General features: G+C 35.0%; 4 protein-coding genes across 6 annotated transcripts in view; 2 read left to right on the top strand and 2 right to left on the bottom strand.

Moving 5' to 3' along the window:
* Positions 1-3110, bottom strand: part of slc26a11 (solute carrier family 26 member 11) — a 10357-nt gene extending 7247 nt beyond the window's left edge. Inside the window, exons 1-3 of one of the 3 annotated variants that reach the window (XM_016282619.1) lie at positions 2589-3110; positions 1229-1658; positions 961-1153 (exon numbers count right to left, since the gene is read on the bottom strand). In XM_016282619.1, the coding sequence (XP_016138105.1) occupies positions 961-1153; positions 1229-1411 (376 nt within the window). In that variant the 5' untranslated portion in view covers positions 1412-1658; positions 2589-3110. The remainder of the gene's footprint in view (positions 1-960; positions 1154-1228; positions 1659-2588) is intronic. The other 2 variants (XM_016282617.1, XM_016282618.1) reach the window with 2 other exon arrangements.
* Positions 2908-5425, top strand: LOC107593085 (N-sulphoglucosamine sulphohydrolase-like). Its single transcript, XM_016282668.1, has 3 exons — positions 2908-2998; positions 3315-3518; positions 4732-5425. Exons 1-3 carry the CDS (start codon positions 2908-2910, stop codon positions 5289-5291), a joined length of 855 nt encoding a protein of 284 aa, XP_016138154.1. The 3' UTR covers positions 5292-5425.
* A 1070-nt stretch (positions 5426-6495) lies between these two features.
* On the top strand, positions 6496-8864 carry npb (neuropeptide B). Its single transcript, XM_016282683.1, has 2 exons — positions 6496-6812; positions 7969-8864. Exons 1-2 carry the CDS (start codon positions 6543-6545, stop codon positions 8095-8097), a joined length of 399 nt encoding a protein of 132 aa, XP_016138169.1. The 5' UTR covers positions 6496-6542; the 3' UTR covers positions 8098-8864.
* Positions 8594-16695, bottom strand: part of LOC107593084 (guanine nucleotide-binding protein G(o) subunit alpha-like) — a 31171-nt gene continuing 23069 nt past the window's right edge. The window contains exons 7-10 of the mRNA XM_016282667.1: positions 15624-15695; positions 12414-12501; positions 8884-9075; positions 8594-8619 (exon numbers count right to left, since the gene is read on the bottom strand). Of these exons, the coding sequence (XP_016138153.1) occupies positions 8594-8619; positions 8884-9075; positions 12414-12501; positions 15624-15695 (378 nt within the window). The remainder of the gene's footprint in view (positions 8620-8883; positions 9076-12413; positions 12502-15623; positions 15696-16695) is intronic.

The raw sequence follows: 16695 nt of genomic DNA, 5'->3' as shown, positions 1-16695 counted from the left end.
AAAACATTAAAAATCTTACCATTCGAAATCTTGTCTGGTAGTATATATATATATATATATATATATATATATATATATAAAATATTTGATATATTAATATTTGTGAAAACATTCAGTTTAGCAAATTTTAAATTGAGCTTTTTGGGTTAATTTTATTACTTTTTTTAACAACACATTTAAAAGTTGCTCTAAAATGTCATGCTACTATTACTGCTACTACTACTAATAATATTATATATGTTAAAAAAAAAAAAAAAACTTAATATATTATTATAACTAAACATGCTTAAAATAGAATAACAATAATTACTATTACCATTTTTATTATTAATATATTTTTTATATTATTTATAACCATGGCCGGATTTACCATTAGGCTTGACTGGGCTGCAGCCCATGAACCCCGCCTTTACCCATTTACGTTTGTTTGATTTGTTTAGTTATATGCCAGTCAAAAATTATTAGCCGCATTTCCACTGCGCACTCAAGGGTGAACAGCTTCCAACTACAACCTTCGAGGCCATAATCAAACTGATATTTATGATTCTTTCACACAGAAGAAAGACACACGTATTGAATTAATTTAATCACTCAGTCACTTTAACAACCTCAGTTGTCACATTTTTAAAACCTGTCCTGTTGCTACATTTTGGTGTGCGGCTTCACAGGCGCAAGCAGCAAGTTAAACAGGAAGTAATAGAATCTGTTACTTAAGCGAGAGAAAAAACCCACAAACTTCCTGTTTTCAAGACGGTACTGATTTACAGGCAGCTGAGTCAGCTTTGTCTTCTTGGCTGCATCACTTCAGTCATACTTTATGTAAACTTCGGAAGTGTTGATATGGTTAATTACAACTACTTTAAATTGACTAAAACTGAAACAAAAATAAAAGCTATTTAAAACAAAAATTCATAAAAAAATTAACCTTAATGTTAACATTAACCCTATTTCCCATCTTACCCAGCCTCAGTAGTGCCATTCCCGCCTGGATGATGCCACACAGTAGTGTGAGCACCACTGCAAACACAGGATCTCCACCGATATACGCCGAACACAGCAGCGACATGATGGCCGTTGGGCCCAGCGTGATGTCTTTAGATGTGCCAAATATACAGTAGATGAAACCACCCATGAACGCAGAATACAGGCCATACTGGAAAACAAATAAACAGTGTGTCAAGAAAACCTCCCTCAGTCTCAGACTGTGGAAGAACGTGAATGTTCTTACCTGCACAGGTAAACCAGCCACTTCCGCGTAGGCCAGAGCCTGAGGAACCGCCGTCAACCCCACCGTCAGACCGGCGATCAGGTCCATCTTCAGCCAGGTCAGGTTATACCCCGGGAGCCAGGTGAGTATGGGAAAACAAGAGCGCAGGGCGGCACAGCAGCGGATACCTGTCACCCGCTCCATCAGAAGATCCCAGATCTGCTGACCTTCAGGTCCACCAAAACACCATCAGTTAAGGATCGTGAAAAGAGCTGTAGTGCTTCATCCAGGATGTCGAACGCCACTCAGATGGTGTGGACAAACAAGATAATGGGAAGGGTGGAGCTGACAAGCTCTTCTTGGCCGTATGCTAGTTAAAACCTTAAGATCCAAAAAGCTGCTTCTTGCTTCTCCATAAGTTTTGTTGTTGTTGTTGTTGTTGAAAGTATATCTGTGGAGAATTCAACACCACTAGTTAGAAAAACTATAAACCTAAAACTACAAGACAGCATGACTGCAAGCTATAAAACACATGATCATGAGATTCAAACACTGCTGATTCAAACACTCAAATCACTTGTTCACCCTGAACCACCCAGGCCACACCCTGAAATACACCAAAATAATACATGATATTTTGCCTAAAGGAAATTAAGCCTGATTTTGGTATAAACAATGCATTACCACTGGGACATTATTTTAATAAACCATGCATCCAGTTACATTCTCATTAAGTTAATAAAGTAGTAAGAAATATTCTGTTCATAAACATTTTTTAAATTTAAATTAGTATGAATTTAAACAGCAGCACAAAAATATCTAATGTCACGTATAAATATATTAAAATTAAAACAACATTTTATTTATTTATGCATTACAGAAATGAGAAATGCTAAAAAAAAACTTGTATTGATCTTAAAACCCCCTTACAAATGACTAAAATGACTAATTCTAGTATAAATTCATTAAACGTATAAATAATAAATCAACATATTTGTTTTATTTTATTTTTACAATACAGTAACAAGATACAGTGTAAAATGCAAAGAAAAAAACACCCTTAAAATGACTAACCTAATATATAAATATTTTCCAATAAAAACACTACATTTTATTTGTTTGTTTATTATTATTATTATTATTATTATTATTATTTTGTATTACAATAACGAGATACAAAACGCAAAATGCCTAAAATACCCTTATATCTGATTAGGTCAAAGTTTTGAAAGGGTCTCATGACCTGAGTACACAGTGCAATGTAAATCTAATCTAAATAATAATAATAATAATATATGTTAGATAACTGTATTTACAAACCAAACTGAAAGTTGAGATCAATGATAATAGGCACAATGTGAATTCAAGTTAAAGATCAAACCTCAGAGAAGCCTTTGAGCCTCGTGTTTCATCGGAGTTCAAACATTCCGCTGCAGTATTCTCAATATTTACACCAAACATAAAGATACAATGAAACATTTGAGCAATCAGTGCGACTCTGACGTGTAGCGCGGTTTGAACAGCAGCAGCCCTTTTGTGGCGTCAGCAGCGCCGCGCGACGCGATTGGCTGAGGCTTCGCGTCAGCTGATCGCGGTCATGTGATGGATTCACATGGCGGAAGTTTGTCTCGCTGAGTGTAAACAAAGTAAAGACTTTTCCATTTGCCTTAGTAACATTTTTGGAGGCAAATGACACTAAAATGTCGTTTCTGTTCGCGTGGACTTTGTTGGGTCTTCTGGTTTGTTGTGATGTAGGAGAGTGCAGAAGAAGAAATGTGCTTCTCATTATTGGTGTGTAGTAAAACAATCATGTGTTTTTATAAATACTGATTTGACAGAATAATTCATTTATACTGTTACGTCTGTGTTGTTGTTATGTTGTATTTAGGTTGTTTTGATGCTTTTATTGTTATGTTGTATTTAGGTTGTTGTTATGTTTGTGTTATGTTGTATTTAGGTTGTTTTGATGTTTGTTGTGTTGTATTTAGGTTGTTTTGATGTTTCTATTGTTATTATGTTGTATTTAGGTTGTTGTTATGTAACATTCACAGTAATATTAAAAAATTGCATGCATAGATCTTCACAAATGTTCTGTTTGATTTCGAAGGTGTCGGCCTGGTTCTTCAAGAACTACGGGATGCGGGATTTGAAAATGACACTCTGGTGATCTACAGCTCGGATAACGGAATTCCATTTCCCAACGGTCGCACTAACCTGTATGGCTCAGGTGTGAAGGAACCCATGCTGGTCTCCTCACCTGAACACCGGCAGCGTTGGGGACAGGTTAGCCAGGCTTACGTCAGTCTGCTGGGTAAGAGCCAATCAACAGCTTGATTACTTGACATCAGGAATGTGTAAATAAACAAATGTGCACAGCACAAAGTCTCTCATGGGCTTGAGTTGTACTGTAAATGCTTTTAACCACTAGATGGCGCTGTACACCTATGTTTAAGAAAACACTGCACCCTGATGCACTTGTTTCTGTGACTGAGGCCAGAGCAATACTGTTACTGAATGGTAGATTTGTTTAAGAATACATCTGTATAATAATTATTTGTATCGGAATTTATAAATATTTTTTACAAATAGCCAGTTATTTGTATCCCTCTGAAACACAAAATTTCACTCCTGCTGCTTTTGAAGCTCATTTATGTATTTTAGACAAAATGAGTCAACAACTCTCTCCTAAGCTACAAATTTAGGTCAATAAAAAAAAAACTATAATAATGTACAATAATTTCTTTTTGTATGATAATGAAATGCGCCATATTATTGCTGCACCTTTTTGTGCTTGCTTCTGTTTTTGAGTTTAGATGGTATACTATAACTTATGGTATACTATATCTTTCTACCCAATGACAGATTGTTTTCAACGTAGTGTATGTGTACGACAATTTCCTTTTCTACTAATAGCGTGTTTTTCGTACAGATTTGGGGAAATAGCTCTCACTATTACAACTTTTTGCTCTTGTTTTTGTCTTTGAGTCCAGATAATCGTACAGCTATCTTTCTACTGAATGACATCGTTTCCAAACTAATTTATGCGAACGAAAAATTACATCTCACTATTATACCTTTTTGCACTCGTTTTTAAGTCTAGATAATAGTACAGATATATTTCTACCGTACAACAAATTGTTACCAATGCAGCATATGCGTATGGCAATTTTTTTTCTATTTGTACGAAACGCAAGATGTTCGTACTACATAAAAAAAAATGGCATCCCTTATTAGTGCACATTTTTGCACTTGATTCTGTTTAAGATCATTTCTTTCTGTTTACCGACAGATTATTACCAATGTAACAACATTTTCTTTCTATTTGTACGAATCACAAGTTGTTCATACAATATAAAAAATTGCGTCCCTCACTATTGCACCGTTTCACGCTTGATTCTATGTTTAAGGTCATATCTTTATATTCACACACAGATTATTGCCAGTGTAATGACATTTTCTATTTTTACCACTTGTGAGTTAATTGTATGACACTGTAAAACAGCATCTCTCACTTTTTTCCCCAGACATCACTCCCACCATACTGGACTGGTTTTCTTTGCCATATCCGTCGTACAGTCTCTCAGGGGGCTGTCCGATTGAGTTGACGGGTCGGTCTCTTCTCCCGGCCCTAATCTCAGAACCGTCCTGGGTCACCGTCTACGCCAGCCAGAGTCTCCATGAGGTCACTATGTTTTACCCAATGCGCACCATCCACCAGGGCCGCTACCGGCTCCTGCACAACATGCACTACCGCATGCCCTTCCCTATAGACCAGGACTTCTATGTGTCCCCTACCTTCCAGGATCTGTTAAACCGGACTCATTCAGGCCAGCCCACAGGCTGGTTCAAGACTCTAAACGAGTATTACTACCGGGAGAGGTGGGAGCTGTTTGACATCCAGTCAGATCTGACGGAAAGGCGGAACCTAGCTGGTGATCGGGCCTACGCCCCGGTTTTGGAGAGCCTGAGGGATCAGCTGCTGAAGTGGCAGTGGCAAACGGAGGATCCGTGGGTGTGCGAGCCGGATGCGGTCCTCGAGACCAAGCCTGAACCGCAGTGCAGACTACTGTACTATGGACTATGAGTGCCTAAAACTTAAGAGGAAACTGTATAAACTTTAATCTTTTCATGCTTCAGGTTCACTGTTTAAATGGTTTAATATGAGATCTGTAAGATTGTATTTGTAGTTTTTATATTGAAAATGTTTTTAACAACTAAAAGTTAACATTATCGCATCTCTCTTTTAAATCTATTTTCTTTATATTTGAAAATATTTGATCATTTTTGATTTGGCACTGGTGTGTTTTCATTACTAGTTTTATTTGTCATAGATATTTATTTACTTAATCATTAATTTAATACACTTTTATATACGTCATCTCAGATACCTGTTGTTCTCAGGAACAACATTTCAAAATTTCATTTGTGTATTTAATTATTTGTATTATTAATAATGTTGTCATGTCATCATATAAGAATATTTTAATGATAATAATAATAATATGTTATTATTATTATACACATTTTGGCTTCTTGTCATCAGATATCTAGGGAACTCAAAATTATTTTTTTTGTATTTTTGTATTAATAATAATAACAATATAATACAACATTGTTATCCTACATTTTTTTATAATATTTAATAATAATTATATACATTACTATTTGGCTTCTTAAATGTCAACTCAGATACCTAAGGAACTAGATTTCAAAATAATATTTTTGCATTTGATTGTTTTTCTGATTAACTCAAGTTTTTTAAAGCTGTCTGAAATACTATATTGAAATTGCTCTCTCATTTAAATTATTTAGAAATCTGTCAACGTGGTTAAACCGCGTCATGTTTACCCAAAGGTGTAATTATAGAGAAGTCAACATTTTAAATCACTTATTAATGAGACTTCATTTTCAGGTACTACGCACTTAGATTTCCTTTTCTTCTATTCTATAGCAATTATTTAAAAAATATTGGATCCTGTTATTCTCTGGTTCATGCGTATGTGCGTCTTTACGCACGGGATTTTCTCTTTTCTAATTTGCGCTGTGACGCCAGAAAGACGTTTATTGATCAATATAGACAGGTTCGGTGACAGAGAAACAATATTAACCCATCACAAATCACATCTACCTGACGTTAAAGGCTCCCCAGCCGTCTCCAAACGGGCAAAGACGCGCAAATTAATCCTATTGGCCGGAAATATGAATCATCTAGTGGGGAATGACGAACGAGATCACGACTCCAAGGGGTCTATATAAACTCCAGATTTGGACAACATCAATCCAAAAGCTACGAGGCATCACAGATCACAACACACGCGTTTAGGTGAAGTGCGCAATGGAGAGGTCCGTCAGATCCGTGCTGGTGTTCGTGGCTGTTTCCATCCTCATCTCGAGCCATCCTACAGACGCCTGGTACAAGCAGTCCACCGGGCCGAGCTACTATTCCGTCGGGAGAGCCTCGGGTTTGCTGTCCGGGATCCGGAGGTCGCCGTATATGCGCCGATCTGAGACAGAATCAGAGCAGGACAGCAGCGAGACCCCCGGCGTCTCCAACAGCGTGATGCCCGACTTCAGCAGCAGACAAACTCCAGTCCTTAAAAACATGGTAAATTCTATTTTATTTGATGAAAACACACACACACACACACATATATATATATATATATATATATGAAGAGTTCCAGTGCAAAAGCCTCTAAAAGCCATCTTGGTCAAAAATGAGATAATGATACTGAGTGAATGTTCTCCACACATAGTATATGTTCATCAAGTACTTTCACTTTAAATGCGCTAAAATCCCATCCTCAACCCATTCAGAAGTACCAGTACTTACATGGAAACCTATACATAGTAGCCAGAAAGAAATGCTAATTTTAAAGAAAACCGTCAGACGTACTTAAAGGCTTTTGCATCTGAACACTTCACACATATATATATATATATATATATATATATAAAAAAGAAAAAATTGTATACACATTATTTTATTAAAAGTTTCTAAAAATTATTTAAATAAAATTAAAAATATTTTATAACGAAATTTTATTTTTATTAATAAACATTATATAATGCTTAATTTACTCAGCATTCAAATACATATATGTGTGTGTGTGAACTTATAAAATCAAAGTTTCATGATTTTTCTTTATATTTGCTAAACTTTTTACATAACTTATTACTAACGTGATCAGTTTACAATGCAATACAAATCATACTTGATGTGTACTCAAATATCAATATATATATATATGCAGAACATTTATGAAAATATTAATTACATGAATGTATATTCAAATGGTCTATATATGTTTGAATGCACATGAATACACATTAATAACCCTATAAAAGCATAAAAAAACAAAAAGGTTTCCAGGATTCTAAAATTCTCTTACAGATGAAAAGGTTGTTAAAACATTAAAACCCATATAACTGTATAATTTAGTTGCTGTCTACATCCTTTGAAATCATGAAACGATAACTATTTAGCAGGGACAAAAATTGGCATATATATATATATATATATATATATCAAAAGAAAAATAGGGCCAATTCAAGCACAGAAAAAGCTCATTATATTGAAGAATTTTACATTAAAACTGTATTCGAGTCAGATTACATGTAGACATTATGATATTCTTTATTTCTGATTTTGTTTTCTTTTGAAAAGAAAAAAAAACATTTATGAACGACGTAAACGTCAATTCAGAAATCAATCAGAATCATAACTTCCATTAACCTTTACCGTGCCGTTTCCCCCTCAGGCCATCTGCGTAAAGGACGTTTCTCCAAACCTACAGAGCTGCGAGCTGGTTGAAGACGGTTCGAGCACATTTCGGTGCAAAGCAGACGTGTTTCTCTCGCTCGATTCGCTGGACTGCTTCGGCTCCTGAGCGGAACCCGTCTCTCTCTCTCTCTCTCCCTCCCGACCCGAACATCTCTTCCATTTCAGGAGTATTTACAGCCAAGGCAGGGAGGCGAGGCGCGCTGTTGACATTGAATGTTTACTTGATTTACACCAGGGATGTTCAGCGCTGCTCCTAAAGATATGCTTTCCTGCAAAGTTTAGTTCTGTATCAATAATAATCATTTTCATTCTCATTGATATTGTAAATCCATGCAACTTATTGAGGTCTGTGAATGTGCGAGACTTCCCATTCATTAGTCGCTATAGGTAAATACCAGGAACGGCCCGGGAAGAATGAAAAAAAGTGCTGTAAACGGTAAAAACGGTATGCGATACAACCCCATATGTTTATAATTACGATACTGCATTAAAATAATATGATAAGATATGCAAGTTTGCAATGTCAAGCAGCATAACTAGCTGTTGTACCGCTCAAAAATAACCGGAAATAAGTTTGAAATGGTTTTGTGATACACACAAACTCAAGTGAAATTGGGCACCAATAGGCCTACATTAAAATATACACTAAAGAGATTGATATTAGTTTAGTGTATTGGAAATGCTATAAGTGAAGTCAAACCGAATTCAAATCACTTCCAGTGTGAACACACTTAGTTTCAGCTATATTTTGCAGGAAAACAGATCTCGGAGAGAGCAACTCTGGATCACACAATGTGAAGTTAGCGGCTTTAAATATATAAATGGAAAAATACAAAATGGTGGTATTTTCTGTTCAATCTGTTCTCCTCTGCGTCCAACCAGTCTCCTGTACCTAGACTTTCAGATGTATTAAATGTTTTCTCCTTGAGGATGGTGTCCATGACGACCTGGAAAACTACCTGTACATTGGAGGTGTCGGTCGCTGTGGTGAAGTGGTGGTAGATGAGTTTGCTGGGTGTCGTGTTGAGAGACACAAACATTGCGGCGATGAACCGGGCGGCAGCATCTACGTCACAGTCAGCTCCTGTGAACAAAATCACAGGGAGATGTTTGTGAAAAAAGTGTCTTGTGCTCACCAAATGCATTTATTTGATCGAAAATATAGTAAAAACATGTAAATATTATTACAATTTAAATGAATGGTTTTCTATTTGAATATATTGTAACATGTAATTTATTCCTCTGATGCAAAGCTGAATTTTCAGCATTATTTCTCCAGTCTTCAGTGTCACATGATCCTTCAGAAATACTTCTAATATGCTGATTTGCTGCTCCAGAAACATTTATTATTATCAATGTTGAAAACAGTTTTTGCTGCTTAATATTTTCTGAAAACTGTGATACATTTTTACACTAAGTTCAACAGCATTTATTTGAAGTAGAAATATTTTGTAACATTATAAATGCCTTTACTGTCACTTTCGATCAATTTTATGTGTTCATGCTGAATAAAAGTAATAATTTATATTTATTATATATTAATATATTACCGTTTGGATATATAAAATATTTATGTAAAATATGCATATGTATTAAAAATACAATTGTTATAATTACAAAAAAATAAAAAATTATAGGTTGTACTATCTTGCAGATAGTATGCATTATATATATATATACTTCAGAGAAGGTGAAATATAAATATTTTCCTTTGCATGGGTGCAAAAGTAATTTCTCCAAGGAATATATAAGCTATAAATCAGTTTCAAAACGTATATCAACATGAATCCAGTTCAATAACAACTGGTTTGAAAAACAAAACAGGAGACTGCCACAAAAACATATGAATTTCTCAATGATGAATTATGCATTAAAAGGAAACCCTGTATCAGAGAGAAGAAAGGCGAAGTGAAAGTAATTGACGTTTTCTCCATAAAAAAAAAAAGCTAACCAAACAAATGAAGTGAGAGTCTATGAATATCTGACGAGATCTGCTCCAAACTGCAAGATTGATGAATGGGATTAATCTCTAAATCTTCAATTTACATTTGCATGATGCATGTACAGTACTTCTGGGTCTATCTGAATTAACAGGTGAAATGTAGTTGTGAAAAGGTTTTATTGTAATCTTCTATGAAGTGGGATTAACTTTGTCATATACAAGTGTCAGGGAGGCAGCGGGAGGAGGGGAGAGCGAAGACAATGTCATGCAAGAAATTTCCAGCCTCATCCATCTTGACCTTTTCTCCCTGTGGCAAAAACTACAGGATCCATTCCAGCTGATTAAACGGCCAAACTACAAACCCAAGCCGACATGGTGGATTCAGTCTTAATGGAAGGACAGTGCTACAGGACGAAAGAAAAGACAAAAGGATGAAAGAAAGAAAGAAGCAAAGAAAGTAAGCAAACAAATGAAAGTGAACAAACATAAGAATACAAACAACTAAAATAAAGAAATAGCATATAAATGAATAAAACAAGCAAGAGAGAAGACAAAAGGGAATGAAAAAAGCAAAAAACAAAACAAATGAAAGAACAAAATCAAGGAAAATGGACAAATAAATGACAAAGATACAAACAAACAAAAAAGAAAGAACTAACAGAAGGAAAATAAACAAGTAAGGTTAAATTAGTCTAAGTCTTTCTTTGGCCTGTGCTCTGGAAGTGATCTGTTAAATCTAATCAACTTTAATTACTAAAACTAAAACTGAAACTAAACTATATAAAAACTAAATAGAAATGTGTTCACAAAATAAAAACTAAACTAAAACTAACAAAATTATTAATGAAACTAATAAAAACGAAACTAAATTTTATTGCAAATTTGAAAACGATATTAAAATAAAACTAATTTAAAAATCTAAAACTATAATAACCTTGGTCTCCAGCAACATTGTTGTTGTTATATATATATATATATATTTTAAAGAATTCTCTTCAGCTCACCAAGGCTGCATTTATTTGATCCAAAGTACAGCAAAAAGTCAAATGTTGAAATATTTTTACTATTTAAAATTTAAACTTTCTATTTTAATAGATTTTAAAATGTCATTTATTCCTGTGATCATACATAGCTAAATTTTCAGCATCATTACTCCAGTCTTCAGTGTCACATGATCCTTCAGAAATCATTCTAATATGCTGATATGCTGATTATCAATATTTAAAACCGTTGAGTAATTTTTTTTTCAGGATTTTTTGAATAGAAAGATCCAAAGATCAGCATTTATCTGAAATAAAAAGCTTTTGTAACATTATACACTATTCCATTCAGTATCATTTTTATTAATTTTTTGGGAAAGAAATTATAGAAATTAATACTTTTATTTAGCAAGGATGCTTAAAATTGATCAAAAGTGATGATAAAGGCATTTATAATGTTACAAAAGATTTCTATTTCAGATAAATAGTGTTCATATCGATATCGGAATTATATCGTATCGACCGAAATGAAGAAATATATCGTGATATCAATTTTGGCCATATCGTCCAGCCCTAAAGTGACTAGAAGAAAAACAAAACAATTAAAAAATAATGAACAAACAAGAAAGAATAAACTGGAAAAAAGAAAATGAACAAATAAAATAGAAAAGAAAAATTCAAGGACTGAGTGAACGAAAGAACAAATAAAAAAGAGAAAGAATAAACTAATGAATGAAAAAAACAAGAACAAAAAAAAACAAATGAATGAAAAAGAAAGAACAAACAAACAAATAAAAAAGAACAAAAATAAATAAATGATTAAAAGAAAAACACAACTGAAAAAGAATAAACAAATGAACTGGGAACAAAAAGAGAATGAAACAAACAAAAGAACACAGCGAGAGAATGAACAACAAAAGAGAATGAACAAAAACAAATTACCAAAAGAGAAAGAATTAATAAACAAGAACAAACAAAAGAATGAACTAAGAAAAGAAAAAGACAACTTAAATAGAATGAACAAACAAACAATGAAAGAATAAACTGGGAAAATAAGATGAACTAACGAAGGACAAGGAACAAAAGAGAAGAAATGAATGAGCAAAACAAGAACAAAGGAATGAACGAAACAAACAAAAATGAAATCAAGAACAAACAATTGAATGAAAGAAAAAAGGAAAAGAACAAATAAAAGTAGATGAATGAACCACACAAATGCTAAAAATGAATGGAAGTCAAACGAACGAAAGAACAAAAAGAAACAAGCAAACAAAAGAAAGTGAACTATCAAATGAATGAAACAAACTAAATAAGAGAACAAACCAATAAAAGAAAGAATGCATTTGGGAGAAGTAGAAGATAGAAATGCTTGCCAATCCTGAGCTTTAATAAAGGACATGAACGAACAAATATAACTTTGCGAGCAGCTGAAGTAAATAATACACTTTCTTTCAGAGAAAGTAAACACGATTCATGTGTAATCATAGATCCGTCTCTCACCTCTGAACTGGGGAAGGTAATGCCGCAGATGACGCCCGGAGTGGAGAATCTTCTCTTGGAAAAGATCAATCTTGTTCATGAATAATATCTGCAAAACAAGAAGAGAGACTTACACGCCACGCTGGATTGAGACGGGCAAAACCCATCAATCAATTGCTCTGTAAAATCAGCCATTTAGGACTAGAATTGATTAGTCAATTACAAAAGCTATAGAAAGTCTCCAAGAAGTAAGTTGTGTGTGTGGTTACAATGACCAACTTGACAAAAAGAGATTATAAAAGGAATAGTTTGACCAAAAATGTAAATTTACTGAAGATGTAGATGAGTTTGTTTCTATATCAGAATAGAGTTGGAGAAATTTAGCATCACATCACTTGCTCACCAATGCAGTGGATGGGTGCCGTCAGAATGAGAGTCCAAACATCACAATAATCCACACCACACCAGTCCATCAGTTAATGTCTTGTGAAGTGAAAAGCTGCATATTTGCTGTTTGGACTCTCACTCCGACGGCACCCATTCACTGCAGAGGATCAATTGGTGAGCAAGTGATGTGATGCTAAATTTTTCCAAATCTGATGAAGAAACAAACTCAGCTACATCTTGGATGGCTTGAGGGTGAGTACATTTTCAGCAAATGTTCATTTATGGATGCACTCTTCCTTTTATACCACAATGTCCACAAAAGATGACAGAAAGAGAGAAAAAAAACGGCGAGTTCGGCTCAGTATAATGGCTTAATTAACAACTTAGTCCAGTGATGATTTTGCCCAGCGTTTCAAATCAACACAGTATGACTAACGTGGCTATAAAACGCATCTTAACAAGGGCAATTAGCGCACCTCATCACACGGAAAGAGGTTTACGGAGGGCGTACAATAAATAGACAGACAACAAGCAGACCACCGTCACCCACATGGACAACCTAAATTATGCCTGCTAGTTTAATTACCAAACGACATGGGCAATTATAACAGAGTCTGGGCTAACTGATGACTTGGGCTGTAATTACGATGGAAGATGGTATGTCTGGAGGCGAGGTTACCAAAGCAAGCTACGATGAATGAAACCACAAAGAGTGCCGTCTAAACGAGTGTAGACTCTTTCATCAGGTGACTGCAAAACCATGAGTCGTAAAACTGAGTTTATAACGAGATGGAGGTCCAGAACTTGAGAAGAACTCACTGATACTGGTCAAACCGGTGACGTAAAGTTAATGTCAATGTAAAAACGACTTTGGTAACATGGTGTATTTTAGAGCAAAACTGTAGTGAAAACTAGCCTATGAGAGGATGGAGGGGAGGGGCTAAAAATGAGAGGACTTGATGATGTCAGCAGAAATGGAAAGTCATTTCAGAGGCAAATTATCATCACAAAAGATTACTTGTTTATTTTTATTACACTCTATATATATTTTAATAGTTTTCAGTAAATGCAAACTTACTTAAACTTGATAAATAAAATAAACTAAAATGAAAATATTTTGCAAGGCACACTTAAAAACAAAACTTGTGCATGTGTGCTCAAATGACCTTTTTTTGGTCACATATGTTGGGCGTTTCGCGTCGTCTCTTGATCGACGACACTGACCTCCTCTTGAGCTAAAGGGACGATGAGATTGGATGAGCTCTCTCGGTTAATTGAACTGTTTCTTACCATAGAAGTACTTCTGAAGAAGATGTTATTGCAGATTGACGAGAACAGCTTGAGGCTCTCCTGCAGTCGATTCTAAACAAGAGCACAAAATTAAAAACAAGAGCTGTCATTCCCATGAGATCCCATGATGCTCTCCTCTGTCACGTAAGGGAGAGGAGTCTGAAAAGCTGAGGTCAGTGCATGTGAATAATCTGTTTGTTGTATTAACACTTAGATTAACATTAAGTAAAAAAAAAAAGTTTTGTGTTAATACATTTTAATTTTAGAAAATTACATTAAGACATTAAATACTGTAAAATATTAAAAAACATTCTTTTGAGCATTAATACGTATTTTTCACCCCAGTCCATCAGTTAATGTCTTGTGAAGTGAAAAGCTGCATATTTGCTGTTTGGCCTCTCACTCCGACGGCACCCATTCACTGCAGAGGATCAATTGGTGAGCAAGTGATGTGATGCTAAATTTTTCCAAATCTGATGAAGAAACAAACTCAGCTACATCTTGGATGGCTTGAGGGTGAGTACATTTTCAGCAAATGTTCATTTATGGATGCACTCTTCCTTTTATACCACAATGTCCACAAAAGATGACAGAAAGAGAGAAAAAAAACGGCGAGTTCGGCTCAGTATAATGGCTTAATTAACAACTTAGTCCAGTGATGATTTTGCCCAGCGTTTCAAATCAACACAGTATGACTAACGTGGCTATAAAACGCATCTTAACAAGGGCAATTAGCGCACCTCATCACACGGAAAGAGGTTTACGGAGGGCGTACAATAAATAGACAGACAACAAGCAGACCACCGTCACCCACATGGACAACCTAAATTATGCCTGCTAGTTTAATTACCAAACGACATGGGCAATTATAACAGAGTCTGGGCTAACTGATGACTTGGGCTGTAATTACGATGGAAGATGGTATGTCTGGAGGCGAGGTTACCAAAGCAAGCTACGATGAATGAAACCACAAAGAGTGCCGTCTAAACGAGTGTAGACTCTTTCATCAGGTGACTGCAAAACCATGAGTCGTAAAACTGAGTTTATAACGAGATGGAGGTCCAGAACTTGAGAAGAACTCACTGATACTGGTCAAACCGGTGACGTAAAGTTAATGTCAATGTAAAAACGACTTTGGTAACATGGTGTATTTTAGAGCAAAACTGTAGTGAAAACTAGCCTATGAGAGGATGGAGGGGAGGGGCTAAAAATGAGAGGACTTGATGATGTCAGCAGAAATGGAAAGTCATTTCAGAGGCAAATTATCATCACAAAAGATTACTTGTTTATTTTTATTACACTCTATATATATTTTAATAGTTTTCAGTAAATGCAAACTTACTTAAACTTGATAAATAAAATAAACTAAAATGAAAATATTTTGCAAGGCACACTTAAAAACAAAACTTGTGCATGTGTGCTCAAATGACCTTTTTTTGGTCACATATGTTGGGCGTTTCGCGTCGTCTCTTGATCGACGACACTGACCTCCTCTTGAGCTAAAGGGACGATGAGATTGGATGAGCTCTCTCGGTTAATTGAACTGTTTCTTACCATAGAAGTACTTCTGAAGAAGATGTTATTGCAGATTGACGAGAACAGCTTGAGGCTCTCCTGCAGTCGATTCTAAACAAGAGCACAAAATTAAAAACAAGAGCTGTCATTCCCATGAGATCCCATGATGCTCTCCTCTGTCACGTAAGGGAGAGGAGTCTGAAAAGCTGAGGTCAGTGCATGTGAATAATCTGTTTGTTGTATTAACACTTAGATTAACATTAAGTAAAAAAAAAAGTTTTGTGTTAATACATTTTAATTTTAGAAAATTACATTAAGACATTAAATACTGTAAAATATTAAAAAACATTCTTTTGAGCATTAATACGTATTTTTATGTTACTACATTTTACAAAAACAAAACATCTTTTAATTATTTCAGATTTACTCAAGGGTATATGTATGTCAATATTTGTGTGCTTAAGAGCCTGTTTCACTATCTTGTCTACCTCCTCATTTCCTTCCACTCCAACATGAGCAGGCACCCATACAAATTCTGCTAGAATTCTCAGTTGCTGTATTCAGTACAAACTTTGCAGTACTTCTAATCAAATATCTTGTCTAGATTCTGATTTTCCCCTCAATATACTTGTGAGTGCAGAATATGAATCTGAACAGATTACCACTGTTGTTGATTGGATTTCTTCCACCCACTGTAAAGCTATCTGAATAGCGATCATCTCTGCTGCATATACTGATATATTATTAGAAGTTCTTTTTGCAGATTTATATTTAAAGTGAGGAATATACATGGCAGCAATTGTACGCCCAGTTTCTGGGTCTTTAGAACCATCTGTATAAATTTAAAAAAAAATTGAAAGTAATGACTATCTAAATGCTGCTGCACTATTGTCTCTTTGGGAACATATTTCTTGTTTTTGTTTATTAAATTAGATATCTGCAAATCAACTGTTGGCATAGAAAAAAACCAAGGTGGATATACTGGCAGAGCCACCGTGGGCTAATATCGATATTACTGATACATATTTGTTGAGCCTGCTTGCCTACTGTCCAGCCAAAACTATTCATATATGTCTGCTCATATTCCCAGCAGCTCTCCAATATTTTTTTT

This window comes from Sinocyclocheilus grahami, unplaced genomic scaffold (genome assembly GCF_001515645.1).
Source record: "Sinocyclocheilus grahami isolate Dianchi unplaced genomic scaffold, SAMN03320097.WGS_v1.1 scaffold163.1, whole genome shotgun sequence".
NCBI lineage: Eukaryota > Metazoa > Chordata > Actinopteri > Cypriniformes > Cyprinidae > Sinocyclocheilus > Sinocyclocheilus grahami.
Note: the sequence above shows the minus strand (reverse complement) of the source record. Positions and strands in the feature narration are given on the sequence as shown.

What these genes read in the sequence shown, in the direction of transcription:
- LOC107593085 (XM_016282668.1), top strand. Translation starts at nt 2,908, where the DNA reads ATGTCGTTTCTGTTCGCGTGGACTTTGTTGGGTCTTCTGGTTTGTTGT. An exon ending in AAATGTGCTTCTCATTATTG is followed by an intron (nt 2,999 to 3,314) that starts GTGTGTAGTAAA and finishes TTGATTTCGAAG; the next exon opens with GTGTCGGCCTGGTTCTTCAA. An exon ending in GGCTTACGTCAGTCTGCTGG is followed by an intron (nt 3,519 to 4,731) that starts GTAAGAGCCAAT and finishes TTTTTTCCCCAG; the next exon opens with ACATCACTCCCACCATACTG.
- npb (XM_016282683.1), top strand. Translation starts at nt 6,543, where the DNA reads ATGGAGAGGTCCGTCAGATCCGTGCTGGTGTTCGTGGCTGTTTCCATC. An exon ending in CTCCAGTCCTTAAAAACATG is followed by an intron (nt 6,813 to 7,968) that starts GTAAATTCTATT and finishes TTTCCCCCTCAG; the next exon opens with GCCATCTGCGTAAAGGACGT.